Consider the following 16204-nt stretch of genomic DNA (forward strand, 5'->3'; position numbering starts at 1 on the left):
TTTATTTATCCTCAGTGGGGGAAAAACAAAACAAAACAAACAACAGATAAAATCATTACAAACAAAAGAAGTTTAATTTTGCAGGTAATACAGAACAGTCCAGTCAGTGGCAAACCACCACAGTATTTACAGAACACAGCAGCACAGCCTGGTGGCAACAAATGTGAGATGGTTATTCTACAGCTGGAAAGTTGCTGAAGTCTGTGACATGCCACTGTAAATATAGGTGTTATTAAAAATTACAAATTGTCCTGTAATGACTTTAATGACCTCCTGAGCAGCAGCTCCTACAAAATAAGATAATATAGTTAGCAGGTGATACTTTAAATCCATTAAAAAGCATGTTCTTAATCTAGAACTGTATGCACTGGGATTGCTGGAGAAGTGCTCACTGCAACTCCTAGTTAAAAAAAAAGTCTTTCAGTACTTCCCAATATAGAAGAGGCTCTGCAAGCCATTACCTCAAAAGCTTCAAATCTAGCTTTAGACACACTTTACTAAATATAATTTCTCTGTGCATGTATCTACACATAATTAAAATGTGAGCAGTCAAGATTAATTACATTTAAACATTACTTAACCTAAAAGTTACATGGTACACATTTTTCTTTAAAATAATGTAATACACTCAATATTATTGCAAATATTCCCTTTCAAAATTACTATAAGTATTCCTTTAAATAAAACTTAAAAACAAACAAACAAACAAAAAAAAAAAAAAAAAAAAAAAAACAACACGCATCTACTGGGATTATTTAAGTTTACTTGGTTTCTTTTACTGACTTTAAACCCTTGCTAGGAGGAGCCACAACTGAAGAATTTTATTACATCTTTGACAACAGTCCACAATTACAGCCTTTGCTCTGACAATACCAAGTCATTAAAACAGCAAGATTCTGACTCAAGCAAGTACAACTGCAGGTTGCTTTGTTAGTTATGGAAATACAATAGCATTCTTACCTCCCATGAAGGCAGCAATAGCATGTGGCTCAGCAGCTCCATAGCGACAACTAGACAGCAAAGTAACAGTTAGTATTTCCAAGTCAGTTTTACAAAGTGACTCTTAAAATATTTTACTTACAATTCATGAACATAGTCATCTTTCACCACTACAGACAATCCATGTTCTTGTAAGAAACTTGTAAGGCATGATTTCAGTTTTCCAATATCATCTTCTACCTGATAATTGTAGACACCTGGAAAATAAATAAAACTGTTTCATCATGTAGCTTTAACACCACATTCAAAATTAATTATTTTTCTTCTGAAGAAAAAAATTCTAAGTAGATTAATATATTAGACTAATAGCAATAGATAATATTTAATAATTCTGTTGATGTTACTCATGATAATGACAAATTGCAGCATAGTTGAATTAACTCATAATCCATGCAATGCATTTCAGTGGTATCAATTTTATCTAAATTCTTTAAATTCCCCCCAAAATAATGTTTAATTTTTGCAATGTTGAAGTTGCATTAATAAGGAAAAAAAAAAAACAACAAATGTTATATATGAAGTTTGTAACTAGTATTGTAGTAACTATTGAATTTTCATACCTCTTATGACGACAACTGATATTAACATACCTGGGTATCTCCCATGCTGCTTATAAAATCTATCAACAGCCCGTAGCATCAAGTACAGCACTACTTCACTGTCCGGGTTATCCATATTGGAAACTGAAAATAGAGAAGTGGTTAGCAGGTACAGATTAAACAGAAAAAGAGTGTTTGAATTACTTGAAATCAAGCATTTCCCCACGTACTTAAACTGTAAAACCCTTATTTTTTTTTCTGTTGTTAAGAAAGTTTGCCACCAAGAATGTAAACGACTGATCTAGCAGATAGTTGATTTTGACTCCAGAGTGCCTGACAAAACTGTTTCATATACTTGGTATAATTTCTGTTCAGTGAAGATACTCATGTTTCAACTCTGACAGCTGCTGTGTTAAATAGGATACTCATTAGCTGTAATTTTAGGCTTTGAAACGCATGCTACTTACGTTTAATTATGACTAATTATAAAACAGGTCTTAAATCCCTTAAGACAATTTAGTAGTTTTCCTAAAAATTAACTACCTAAGTCTCAAAAGGTATTATCAGCTAATTCAAGGAGCTTTTACTGAAGTTATCAATATTCCCAAATGTATACATGTACAAACTATATATATTGCATTTATAAACGCGTATACATTTTGTCCAAAACATTTAGAGAACTTTTATGAGCTTCATTTAAACAAGTTGTGATGATAAAAAGTATTTCCAGCTTTTTTTTTTTTTTTAATTTATGCAGGTTCAAAAAAAAAAAAAAGTGTTATGTAACTAGATTTTCCCTTTATTCACGTACAAAAACCTGAACTGAGAGAGGCCAGCATAATTATTATCAAATCTTTGGTCAGGTGAAAGCACCTTTCCATTTCTGTCAGAAATAAAAGGGATAGAAAAAAAGGAGAAGTTTAAAGAAAGACGTTTTATGTATGTGCTATAAAAAAAAAATGGAAAAATATGAAATATGCATTACTCTGTAACTTCATTTTTGAACTTTCAAAAATCAAAATGAAATCAACATTCTACAGTTAACAAAAATGTAATTCTAATTGATGGTGAATTATAAAACTACATACTGAAATAGTATATCTAACATGCAATTCTTTCTCATAACAAAACCATTCAAGTTGAAAACACAGTTAAAGTATACGCCATAAAGGAGTACTTACTTATTTCATCCTTGTTAAAGGTGTTTAAACCATACTCTTCAGACAGAGATCTACACCTCACTACTCGAAGAAAAGCTGAGTTGCTGCCTAAGAAAATGCAGAAAGACAAGCATTACTGACTTGAATGCATCATCAATTACTAAATCTATAAATCTTATCTTTGATCTGTAAAACGCTGTTAAACAATACAACGATGAGTTTGTCTTCAATCTGTTTCTTCTTGTACCTCAGTGATAACATCTATTAGACTACATTTACGTCTATATTTTTACAGAAATACTTTGTGCATATTTGCTTCCACATTCTAAGCATAACTCTTGTGTTATCTAGCAGCTACGTGTAACAGCTCACAGTGTGTGCATCTTTTACAGCAAGTCATCAGTTACAACCATCAGCTTCTGCTGTAAATGAACACAGATACTCTATCTTTCACCGTATCTACCACTGTCTCACACATTCTCAATTAATATTTTAACTACAGCCATGAGCAAATAAAGGTTCTCCTCCACTATCACTGCAATGAACCAACGCAATGAGCACCTGGCACTCAAAATGTGTACCTGGCACTGAAAACAAATGAGTAACTTGTAAGAGATGCTTAAAAATTCCAGCAAGTGATATGTAAATGCAGCATGTTCTTGGCTACATGCTTACAGGAAAGCTATCCATTGTGAGGAGACTTACTCAGGCTGCTCCATTGACATGAATATATCCATAACATAACCTAACTGCCATAAGCAGTACTATTCCCTGAATCATTGTTTTAACTTTTCAGACTACAAGAAATGTACGGAGACTACACTCAGAAGTCTGAATCATAGAACGTATGACAGTGATTAGATAATAATTACAGAAAGTAGAGGCTATCTACTACCTGTTGTTTGGACCTGAAAAAAATATTCCATCTTTTTCTAAAGCCAACCTTTACAGACTCACTTTTGGAAGATGCTGAGCGTGTTCTCTACACTGAAGATGATGAATGCAACTGCTAAGCACATGGCTGAAAAGTTCAACTCGTGAGCTAACAATTAATAGCTACGCTATCATTCGGAAGCTTTTTGTTGGTTTAGCATTACATTATCTGCAAAACACTGAAATAGAATCCAAGCATACTCACAAAGCAATTTCAATTCTCTCTCTGAAATTGACTCAGGTGCCTAGAACAGAAAATACACTGGTTCCAGTACAATACAATGAGCAGACAATTCATGTTTTCGGGTATACTAATACATTCACTGTGATATTACCTACTCATTCTTGTAAAAAGGGCTATCTTAAACTTGTAAATAATATAGCTCTTTATGTATTTTGCTTTTATTTTATATGACCAAATCAAAAGTGATAAATAAAACAGACCACAGATATTAAATCTCATTAGAACTTAAGGGAATGAGATAATTCAGCTCTCTTTTCATAGCCATCTCTTGACTTATTTCTTTACAGAGTATCAGGAAAAAAGTATTTCTGCCCTGTCACAAGTGGCCTACATTTGTAATTACCTTGCCTAGGGATTGTAACAATTTAGCAGCATGGTTACCCACAGCAGCAATATCCTTCTTTGCTTTTTCACGGTACCTGTCAATAATAAAATATTCTTAATTACAGGATAGAATTATCATCTTAGACTTCACAGAGAAGACCATTTCCTCCTGCTTTATATTATAAATGTAAGATACATGCACCATGAATGGAAGCAAGCTATCTGAAGATCATGGACGCACTCATATTCCTGTATGACAACTCAGCAGAACTGAGCTGTTCACTAAATAAATGACTTACAAGCTACATGCATAAATATTCTAGAAACCAGTTCGTATAAAAAAACACTATTACTAACAGTTGGAAGAAGATTAAGTGAAGTATGAGACCAGCAGGTATGCATCCTTTACTGGGCATGAAGTATTTTAAGAGTTTCTGAAAATACAGTACAATGCAATAAAAAAAAAAAAAGTCTTCTTGGCCCAATAATTTACATAATATCCATGATGCACAGGAATAGTAAGTTTATGGTGAGGATACATGCCTTCAAAGATGGCCTTCCTAAAATCTTGATCCATGCTGATGCTGCTTAGCATTTATAGTTAATATTCATTCACCAAGTCATTGCCCTTGCTTATCTACAGAGTGATGCCTTCCAATGAGATTTATTAGAATTACATATTTAGAATTAATTATCTAGGAAACTTGAATTTCTGTAACCAGGCTGACAATCATATTAAGGAAAATAAAGAGGCTGTGTTTAATCAGTGATCTACTTTAAGCAAATGTTCTGGACTGCAGTAGATAGACTATGGGATCCACTGTGTGTAAGAACATCTTTACTAGATTTGAAATGAAGAGAAGTCATCTGTTACTACCTAGCATCAGGAAACTGGCACGTATGAAAGACTCGGGGTTAGGCCCTAGTTCCAGATAACAAATAGTATTTGCTGCAGACAGGAGCAGGTAGGCCCAGGCTGCAGGGTTTCCTCAGCCCCTCCTCATCCCCCCCCTTTTCTTTTTTTTTTTTTTTTTTTTAAACACAGGTCTGAAATCATCATCCTTTAGTATTATTAGTTGCTTTTATAGAAAATACAGATACTTACACATTTTGCAATCTGATAAATTTATTGGAGTCTGCTATCATATCAGGAATAGTGCCCCGGACAGGTAAGCTTCCTTGCCCTTCATTTGCCACAAATTCCTTCAGAGCTCGAACCAAAACCCAGAAGGAGGGTGACTGCAAATGAACAATAAAGTTATGTATACCATGTTATTTGTAACACTTTTTCTACAATTAACTCCTACCTTTAATTACTCATTACCTGCTCTGTGAGATTTGTGCAGCAATCATCATTAAAAATTTCTTCAATACATCTTGGAATCTATAAAAAAAATAAATTGGGTTTATACCCCATTTACTAGACTTAACTTCTTCAATTACCTCAATACTCATTACACTGGGGATCCAACCCAAGTGACCTCAGAGTTTGGTACTAAAGCATTTCTTGACCCTTTGGCCATCAGTGCTTCTCAGATGCATTCAAAAATATCACTGCCTGCGAACAAGACACCTACTTCTAATCAAGACCATTACAAACAATTTTTCCATATTTTTTATCTCTTACGTGAAAGAGTTTTTTTTTTTTTTAAAAAAAAAAAAAAAAAAAAGAGCGGTCACACCATCAGCACAAGGTATTAACAGTTGCAGCTGCCCGTCCTAACAAGGAGAGGCAGAGCAGCCAAAAAGAATTAGGAAGTGAAGAGGAGCCTGCAGAAGCGAGAGTGACTCCGTAACTGCTGCAGTTCAGAGTCTGACACAAATTCAAATAAATCAGTAATATCCTGGAAAGTGGACTACAGTAGCTCAGATGCCAGCACAAAATTTTACCTGCTGCCTTCTTGGTAGGCTTGAATGTCCAAACAAGTATCAGCACAGTTGAAATAAAAATGGAATGTAACCTATGAAGATTGACAGAATGTGATTTGACTCCACATAGCTTTTGCAGCTTATCATGGATGACAGATTAAGGTAAATTTTAAACCAGGAGTTACTGCAGGATTAGATACAGGCAACAATAAAAACCTCACTTCTAAAATTTTTAGGCTTGATCAGTTTATGAAAGGAATATCATATACTTTCTCCAAGAGGAAAGTTCTGAATTTCCTGAGTCAGAAGTCTTTTGCAGCCCAACTTCTATACGCATTAAGTGCTGTAGTAAGCAGCTTCAACATAGCGTAACTTCAAGCACTCTTTCTCCTAGCAATGTATTTAAATTGGACATCATCCACACTCGTGACTACTAATTCTGTGTAATTATACCAGGCCACCTACTGGATTTTCCTCCACAAATTAAACTGTAAAAGTTTAAGACAGCAATACACTGCTAATGAACTCTGGTTGCTGACTCATTCTATACTTAAATTCCAGTCATCATGAAGGAAATGGAGCTTCCTTGCATGAACAAGCAAAATTAGGAGTTTTCATAAACTACAGTGCCACCTAGTCTAGGTCTATTTTATTGCACTTAATTTCAATTTTCAGGTTGTACTAATGCCATTTTACTTCAATATCGATGTTGCAAAAGATTTTGTCCTAGAAGAGTATGTTCTGAAAAAATGAGGTGTTTGAAATTTCTTTAAGCTTATCATATTAAATGGTTATTTTACCTTTGTAGTATTTAATGCTGAGTTCACATTTTTTATAGCTTCTTCAAAGTTTTCCTCATCTTCTGGGATCCCATTTTCATTCTTTAGGATACCTTATTGAAGGAAAAAAAAAACACACACACACACCACAATTCTTTGAATTACATCTCATCATTTAGGTCTTACCAACAGAACAGATTGGTTTTGGATCTCCCTGTGGCATTATGACACATCAACAAAAAAAGGATTATCACCAGGATATACTGATCAAACTAAAAAGCAATTTAACACTCCTTCCCACACCCAATCTTTGTATGTGTGCGCATGCATGTGAGCCACTTATGCTATGGTGCCCCATTATGCTTTTGAACTCATACAGCAATTCCAATCAGGAAAAGGACTCTACTAAAAACTTCACCGAAGGTCATCACTACTTTTCAAGCAGATCAGTTCCCTAGCATAAACTAGGGATGAAAACAACAGAACCACTCTTAGAAGCAGCTCACACACAGGTCATCTTTAAATGATGATATTCCTAAACTATCATGTTTTAATTATACAACATATTTCTAGATCTCAAAAAAAAGTCTCAATTTTAGCAGCTGCAAGAGGTATTAAATTTAAAAATCTGAATAAATGAAGTCTGTTCACAGACTACACTATATTCAGTAGCCCACATAATCTCTCTCTTGACTAGTCATTTAGGACTGCAACAACTACCAACAATTTGGTGGGCCAACTGAACAAATAAATACTTCAAGTTCAAAAGTCAGTGTCAAAAGCCACTCACTTTCCTCTTTATCACACTTTCAATGTTGATAATTAGCATTTTCAACAGAATTTTCTCAATGCCTCTCCTCTCATACAAATGAAAACATACTGTATCTTAAACAGTGAACAATACAAAACACCGTTATGATGTATTTATATAAGCAAAATCAGGGTTCTTAAGATCCATCGGTATGAAATCATGTAGCAAAAGAATCACATCATATATGTCAGCAGGTTTTTTGTTTGTTTGTTTTTTTAAACTTAACCCTGAGAGAACTTCTGATTATTTTTCAAATATTGCCTTATATATTTCTGCCAGTTTAAAAAAAGAAACACTCCTAGGAGGTATTACCTTGCCGAATCAGTTGTCTGAAGGCTTCTTTTTCTTTGTAACTCTTGGGCAATTGATCACTTTTCTAAATTTAAAACCACAAAAAGAGTTTGTTTTAAAAATATCTACTAAACTCATGGTGTTCATACTGCTAAACTTTAGGAGTCTGTTAAGGTTCACATACATTCATTTGTACTTCACTTAGTAATATTTTTATGCTTCCGTCTTGTTTTGAACATATTGCCAACATCATAATCTGGTTTAGAAAAAATAACTGTGTAGTAGTAGTAATAACAACAAACTGATTACTTATCCTGTTTTGCAACATACCTCGTTGAACCACTTTGTTAGATACTTGGCTACAATCACAATCCATGGAGTGTGGCTATGGTCCTGTAATTGAAAAGCAGAGAAACTGTTGTAAAGTTTAGAAGAGATAAAAACAGGAAATGAATTAAGAACTTATTTTCATTATAAACTTGTAATATCCTTTCTACTATTTAACAACACTGGACATGTTCTGGATTTTGATTCTGAAATAAGACCCTCTAAATTCTATAAAACAAATTGTTATTCCTCTACTTTAACACAAGTGTAGATGAGCCAAATTCTCCTATATTTTTCCAAAGCAAAACTTAATATCATGTACAAATATCCACACCACAAAGCTCTGTAGCAGTAAAGCCGTAATTGATCATAAAGAAGGCGAGAAGGGGAGAAATCAATCTAAAGACAAATTGTCCTTCGGTAATCTTAAGACATTCCCCTTGCTTAAGGTTGAAATACAGACTTTAATATCTGGGCCAAAAGCAGTACCTCGTGACTAATTCTCCTGTTGCCTCTGTTCAGATGAGATGCAACACCAAAGAAGTCATCTGCTGAGAAGCGTTTTCATAGAATCCGTTTGTGCCTGCATGTGTCTTAGAGACCATAGTGTAAACCACATACCAACCTTTTTGTCCATATGATCCAAGTCATAAGACTGAATGTGTTCACTCAGTTCTGGAAATGGCTTGTCCAGTCTCAGATCTTCCAATGCATTGTCAGGATGAGATTCAACAACTGCAAAAGAAGTTACACGATGCATTTCACAGTTTTATGCTCAGCCCTCAAAACACAGCTATACATCAAACACAGTACATCACCTGTTTGTTTAACTGTTGAATTCTCAACATGTTTCATAATAGGCTAAGCTTAATGTCAGAAGATAACCTCCAAAACTATCTGTTGCAGTCCATAGTTTTTATGCATTTTTTAAAGAATGCTGGTAAGGAACTGCAAACCATAGAAGACTTAGCAAATACTAAGTACCTCACAAAATAAAGTTGAAATAGGTGACATAACATTTAGAAGCTTTACACTTAGAAAAATCTTGATCTCAAAAAAAAGAACTCTAACCTGGATGTTCTTTGATGATGACTCTCATGTAACCAACCAGTCCGTAAGTCCTACAGACCAGCAGAGGAACATTAGAATTCCAGAGAAGTTCAGCTAAACGTAGCAATGTACTGTAAGGAAAAACATTTGTTTGTTTGTTTTTCAGATATATAAGAGAACAACAGCCACAAAGTTACTTGTATAAGAATTTTTCTACAAGAGTTAACTCGTACAAGAATTTTTCTATATGAGTATTCCATTATCATTATTATGATTTTAAGCACATATGATCAAACTTCTGACGGAGACTAATTTTACATGTGAATTTAACATAGACTGGTCATATGATTATTCATTGTCTTACGCATATTTAACTCTATTGTCCCAATGCTCTGAATGTTACTTAAGTAAAATTTTTTTTCAATGAGTTGTGAAAGAAGAAAACACATTAGATACGTTTATTGCACAGACAAACTTAACCTCTAGTAGAGGCAAGTCAAATCAGGTTTTTAAATAGCATTTAAGAAATTAATTCCCAAATGTGTGCATGCAAGGATCGCTTTAGTAAGAAACAAGTCAGTTCTTAATTGCTATTGCTTTTATGTAAGCAGGCAGGGGGTGGGAGGAGAATGATTGAAGTATGAACAGCTACTTCCTTCCAAAAGCAAGATACAACAATTCATCTATCCAGCAACCTCTTTCCCCTGTGGAGGAAGCTTGTCTACAATAACAGAAACATGTCCTTTTCCCCCAAGCATTTTGATGCTACAAGAGCTGTCATTTTTTCAGTTGTATTTTTTACTGGAAGGCAGCATGAGAGACCAGAGGTTAAAAAAACATTCAAGAACACTGCGTCTTACTGAAGTTCATCTATGCAATATTATTATGTAGGTAAAACAGAGCGAGTGATATGATAAACAACAAAACGTAAAATACATTTGCAAAAATCCAAAGGTATCACAGACCCTGCTATCCATTAGGTTTTACATAATAGGAATAATTGTTATAGCAACTTTGGACCAGAAGCAATTTCTACTACATAAGAGTACTTGACACAAACAGGAGAAGGCACCTAAAAGTCAGTCATGGATCTGAACAAGATTTGCAACTACATATCAACATATAGAAAGGTCCATTGAAAAATGCAGTCATTTATTATAACTTTCCTTCACAATGGAAGATTTTTGTTTTGCCTAAGTTTTCCTGCAAGAACATACCCGCAGTTGAAACCTGCTTTTACCACTGAATGAATACAAAAGAAACAACTTGAATGGATTCTTTACCTTTCTGGTAGTTGTGTTGCAACCACTAAGTTAAACCGATTGAAAAAGGAAGGGTCATTGTCTAGCAGTTTTTCTGGACTCTGAACAGTAGAGAGAAATATGTCAGGAAACATGACAAGAATTTCTGATAACAAAGTCTTCAACACTAAATGTAAAATATTCAGTGAAAGCTACAGTATTATTGAAATTACAAAATAATGCTTAGAATTAACTTTTATCAAATAAATTAAAATCATCTTCTTCAAATGTCATTTTATCATGAAGCTATTTAAATTGCATTACTACAAACACAACACAGTTACCATTTCACAGTCTTCACAATATAAAGGAAAAAAAAAAATCTATAAAATAATTTAAGACAGACCTCTTCCACAAAGTTTCCAGAAACATCGTTATTTAATTCCTGCAAAAGCTCAGTGGCACTCTGGGCACGACTCTGTTTTGGAACAATAAAGATGTTATTTAATTTCTTGAAACTCAGTTTATATAGTGTATCAGTACTACATATGCTAAATGGTAAACAAACTTCTTCATAAGCTAAGATTTTCCATGCCCTGTTTGCAAAAGAAAAAATAAATACCATAATAGCAGACAATTGTTTAAAACTATTTTTAGTAATGCTTTCAAAACAAAAGTTATGTGAAGGCTATTTATTAATTTCCAGGTTCATTTGAGAACTTGTAGGAGTTACTCGTGCTTTTTGTATTCTTCTGTCCTTGTGATTCCTCCTTGCCCCCTGCTCCTTCACCCCTCTGTTCTAAGCCTTACTCCAACTGCAATTCTCTTCCACTTTATACTTCCAATGATATTCTTAACCAGATCCTGTTATTTTTTTCATTCAGTTTTTCCAGAACTGAGCTTTTCTTCTCATTTACAAGGAATGAAACATTAATGTCTTAATTAAAGAATACAGGGATTTTAACCCATACATATGTTTTGGGCATTAATTACAACGCTACATTTGAGTACTTACTCAATATATTCATTCTTTCAATATACTTAAAATGACATTTATTACATCCTTACCTGACCAATATGACTTTTCTGTAGGAAGAAACTGAAAAGGAGACAAGAAGAAAAAATAAAAACATTTAATTTTGAAAAAAAAAAAAACAGTCTGCACTACAGAAGGTAGCTTCATGTTATGTTGTTGACTCTCGTATTAAAAAAAAAAGTCTGAATCTTCCCCTTTAAATCTGCTTTCCTCCTCCCTGCTTATTATGTTCTCCTCATGATCAGATTGTAAAGGAAGGTTTTCACTGCCTGAGCCACCAATCTGAAAAATAAGACATGCCAAACTCCTCTAGAAGCCAGGATCATACTACAGATTCATTTTCACTGGGCTCATTAAAGAGCCATTAGTACTCATTTCTTCGTGTAATAAAATATCCTTACCCCACATTTAACCCGACAAGTAGACAGGTATTTTGGGGTATGTACCTGAACTGTAAGAGAAAGTTATCTAAAATTATTACAGATAAAAAGTAACTTGTTAATCTGTAATAAGTTTCTTATCCTATCCCCGTCTGCACACCTTTCAAAGCTATGGAAACTAAGGAAATATCAGTCACAGTTTCACAATGGTAAACTAATAAAAAAATTTGTCACCACAATTGTTACGCCACTAAGGAAAATAACTTTAACCATGCTGAAATGCAAGCAAATCTTATTCATGTTTCGAGGACAGCAAACAAGTTATTAAAAAATATTTTCATACTGAGCAGACCATTGCCTTTATAAACCGGACATATGAAGCAAATAGATCTATAAGGTACAATAACAGCAGCTAAAGAAAAAAAGTAAAAGCTAACATCAACTTGCTGATCACATATGCTGTATATATCGCAAACATCAAAGAAGAGGAAGACTTGGAGCAAAATATAGAGGTTTAGCATTATGAAGAATTTTATGTAACTTTAAAAGCATGGAGATGAAACTGCTTATGGAATTGTTAGTTCTCAATTTGGTTAAGAAGCCAGTAACAAACCTACTTATTTCCAACATCTTCTCCAGAGACCCGATTTCCATCCACAATCGTAAATGAACCAATACCTTGAAGGAAAAATAAATACTGTGAATAACTAGGCATTATGAACTTATCAGCTATACTACAACACAAATATAGAACTGACACTTACTTACCTGGTAGCACCAAGTTTTTAAGTATTTCAGTTCCTGTGGCCGTTGCATTTATCACACAAACATGGGCAGATTCTAGAGCTTCTTGTCCATGATCACCCCACAATCTATATTGGGATATAAACAGAAGCACTCTGCGTTTCATTTTCTATAGTAAAGTGATCAAAAAAAAAAAAAGAACTGAACGATCACAAACGGAGGCTAGCACACTATTTTCCATTTGCCATTGAGAAGGACTAACTAGCATCAAGTAAAATAAACTTTCTTTCAGAAAACTGTGACAGACCTCAAAGCATCTAAAGAACAAGTCTATTTTATTGCTGATTCATTTTCTCTGTCCTTACACTCTGCAGCAGACAAATGTGCACACCCTTCCCTATTGCAACATACTTTGCTTTTTAAAAAACAGAATTGGTCAAAACACTCCTTAAGTAAAGTTTGTCCTTGGGAAAAAAATAAAACGGAATGCTTTTTCCTAAGTTTCACTGTAAATGACATACTTAATGAATGCTTTTTTGTAAGTTGCACTATAAATGAGGTAATTCTATAATCTGAGGGGGTGCAAGGCACAGAAATGTACGGGCAGCTTGGCAAACAGCCCGGAGGAGTTGCTTGGTTAGGCAATGCACTTAAAACATCAATAATCCTCAAGTTGAAACCGTGTCTCCGCTGTCCTGACTCACAATCCCCCGACCTCATACTGGCTGGGATTTTACTCTCCTCACATGCAGAAAGCTTACTGAAGACACAGAGGAAGGCATTAAACCCTCTGTGAGATTCCCAGCCGCGCGCAAGGCGCTGCGAATTCCACCCACCCAGGCTCGCCCCGCCCCAGGACGGGGCTGGCTGCAGCCTCAGCCGCCCTTTCCCCAGCCCACTCGGTTGCTCTCTGCTCCCCGGGGCCGCGACGAAGGCTCCCTCGGCAGCAGGGCGGCGGCACGGCCACCCGCCTCGACCCCCGAGCCCCGCCTCAGCCCCCTGCCCTCCGCGGGCACATCCCCTGCGGCCGCCCCTCGCGTGCCGAGGGGCCGCGGCCGCTCTAACGGGGCCGCCGGGGCGGCTGCAGGCCGCGGCGAGAAGCGGGGCGAGGCAGGGCCGAGGCTGAGCCCCGCGGAGGCCGTGCGGGTGCGGCGCTACCTGAGCTGCCGGTCGTATCGCTGCTCCTTCAGGCTGGCCCGGCCCGGCTGCGCCATGGCGGCCCGCTCCCGCGATGCGCAGGCGCGGCCGGGCGGCGGGAGGCGGCCCGCGGAGGCGGTGACGGGGCGGGCGTGAGGGGAGGCCTCGGCGGGGCGACCGGGGGCGGCCCTGCCCCTCACGGCGTGCTGGCGTCGAAGCCCGAAGGCGAAAACGCTGCGGGGGTCTGCCTCGTCAGGCCGGGGGCTGAGAGGCACCCTCCGCTGCTCAATTGAAGAGAAAATGTGTTCTGATAGGAAAAGCCGGAGTCAGCTGTGTCCGTGTGCTTCTGTCAGGGAAGTCTCCATATAGGATCAGTACAGATCATACTAAAAAGACAAAACGTTTACATCTTTAAGCGTTTCAACCGACACTTGTCAGTAAATTCCAACAAGAGGGGCCTCCAGACATGTGCACTGTTCCAGTATCGGTTACCTTACAGAAGCTGTTACATTACACTTTTATCCTGCTGCTCTTTAGTACATTTAGTACTATTTATCCACTGGAACAAAATACACAGCAGTGCAATTACAACCTAGGGTTATATACCTTGCCAATGACATTATGATGCACTCCAGTGTTTCCTCTTTTTTTTTCCCATGTACAGCACCTCCTCTGAAGTTCACTTCTCAGGCTTTGTGTTTGCTCTGTCGCAGTAAATCCTTCCTTCTGTTGAAGTGCCAGTGACTGTTGGAATATTTAGTAGGGCTCGTTCTGTTCTTGCTAACTGCTACAGTCATATGGTTTCAAATGGTCAAGCCATAAATTAGAAGAATTACTCTTTCAGACTCAGTTCAAAAACGTAGTCCCTTGTTTGTTCTGGAGTTCTGCCATAAAGCTGCTTTAAAAGTCAGGGATGAGTCCCAACAAAAAATGACAGGTGAAGGCTGGGAAACTCCTAGGGGCCAGGTACCCAGCTCCTCTTTTTCTGCGCCACTTTGCCTGTCATTCCAAAGGGAAACCTTCTTTCCTCTTGGCCCTCTTTTAACTCTTATTTTCCATGTTTTAGTCAAGCTCTTACATTTACAAATAAACATTTGAGAATATAAAATTTGAAATGTAATGTATATGTTATCAATCAAAAAATCAAAAACTGTAGGCAATCACTTTTTTTTTTAATAAAGTACTAAAAAGTGAAAAAAATCTGGAATTAGTCTGTTTTTTGATTTTTGATGTTGCACTACCCGCTCCAGTTTATAGTTACATTTAAAGTATTTTTGTGCAGTTTTTGGATTCATTACAAATGACTTTAATTCTCACATACAGAACAGATATCACCATAGTATAACTCCGATTTGGAAACTGGCAGCATTAGTAATGGCAATGTAAGAAGAGAGATGAGCTGTCTGGATAAACTAGATACCCTCAAGAACCTGAGGTGTAGGCAAGCCTGGGGGTGATTAATGTTTTAACACTTCGTCTGCTCCTGTCTTCTGTACTCCAAAGGCTCTAGGGTTAGCAGCTTGTGTCCAAACTGATTGTATTTCTGGCTTATTTTGTTAATAGCCAACGGCACATCTGACACATTCATATGTATTAAATAGAGTAGGCACACAGCAAGATGTTCAAATGTGTGTTGCTCTCAATGGAGATAGCCAATGTCAACAGACATCAGGATTACAGAATGATCTGGTATCTGTCTATGCAGCAGTGTTGCTCTAGCTTTAAGTAGAACCTAATTTTTGCCTCAAAAAGAAAAATCAATGGGGGAGGATATTAAATACTGTGTATATAAATAACTATGTATTTGATATTGTTATAATTCATAGGTAAATTTTTATTCAGGAAGGTTTTATCTTTCAGGCACTGTCACTCCTCTTTTACACCCTTCTTAAATCCAACTATTAAAATTTCCATTATGTGGAGTCCACTTCCTGTCACGCTGCCAGGAAGAATATGCTATTCTTGTCATTCCCCCTTTGAAATACACATATTTAACCATCTATGTGGTTTTGAATGTAAGGAGATGAAGGGGAAGTGTTGAACAGTATCAAACACATGTAGACATTTGGCCACTTCATTGGCACGGTGCCCTGAGAGCAAGGTCTGAGCCGCAGTTTTTAAGCTTCTCTTGAAAACAGTCACTGGGCATTCTCTGTCTTGGATGCAATTTCCCCCAAACTTCTATGCTTTGTTAAGATGCAAAATTCATCTTCCATTTCCTTTAATTGGAAAGTTGTTTTTTTGTTTGTTTCTTCATTTTTTCCCACCATCTAGGACAGCTTTCCAGACTATTTGCATCTGACTGACCCTGCCCATGTCTGGTCACCACGTTTGCCTACA

The 16204-nt window shown here is 36.5% G+C and overlaps 1 protein-coding gene across 3 annotated transcripts; it reads right to left on the bottom strand.

Moving 5' to 3' along the window:
• Positions 1 to 52: 52 nt before the first annotated feature.
• On the bottom strand, positions 53 to 14037 carry NAE1 (NEDD8 activating enzyme E1 subunit 1). 3 transcript variants are annotated; one of them, XM_084533783.1, is made up of 20 exons: positions 13886 to 14037; positions 12752 to 12855; positions 12601 to 12661; positions 11636 to 11666; positions 10974 to 11045; positions 10610 to 10689; positions 9348 to 9457; positions 8902 to 9011; positions 8280 to 8342; positions 7971 to 8034; positions 6869 to 6960; positions 5524 to 5583; positions 5305 to 5438; positions 4219 to 4294; positions 3837 to 3876; positions 2720 to 2806; positions 1590 to 1682; positions 1082 to 1196; positions 961 to 1010; positions 53 to 287 (listed from the first exon to the last, which is right to left on the bottom strand). In XM_084533783.1, exons 1-20 carry the CDS (start codon positions 13939 to 13941, stop codon positions 178 to 180), a joined length of 1608 nt encoding a protein of 535 aa, XP_084389909.1. In that variant the 5' UTR covers positions 13942 to 14037; the 3' UTR covers positions 53 to 177. The 3 variants fall into 3 exon arrangements, with proteins under 3 accessions (XP_084389909.1, XP_084389910.1, XP_084389908.1); XM_084533784.1 differs by having other exon boundaries at positions 12597 to 12661; XM_084533782.1 differs by lacking the exon at positions 11636 to 11666 and having other exon boundaries at positions 10974 to 11085.
• Positions 14038 to 16204: the final 2167 nt, after the last annotated feature.

This window comes from Aythya ferina, assembly GCF_964211825.1.
Source record: "Aythya ferina genome assembly, chromosome: 12".
Classification (NCBI taxonomy): Eukaryota; Metazoa; Chordata; class Aves; order Anseriformes; family Anatidae; genus Aythya; species Aythya ferina.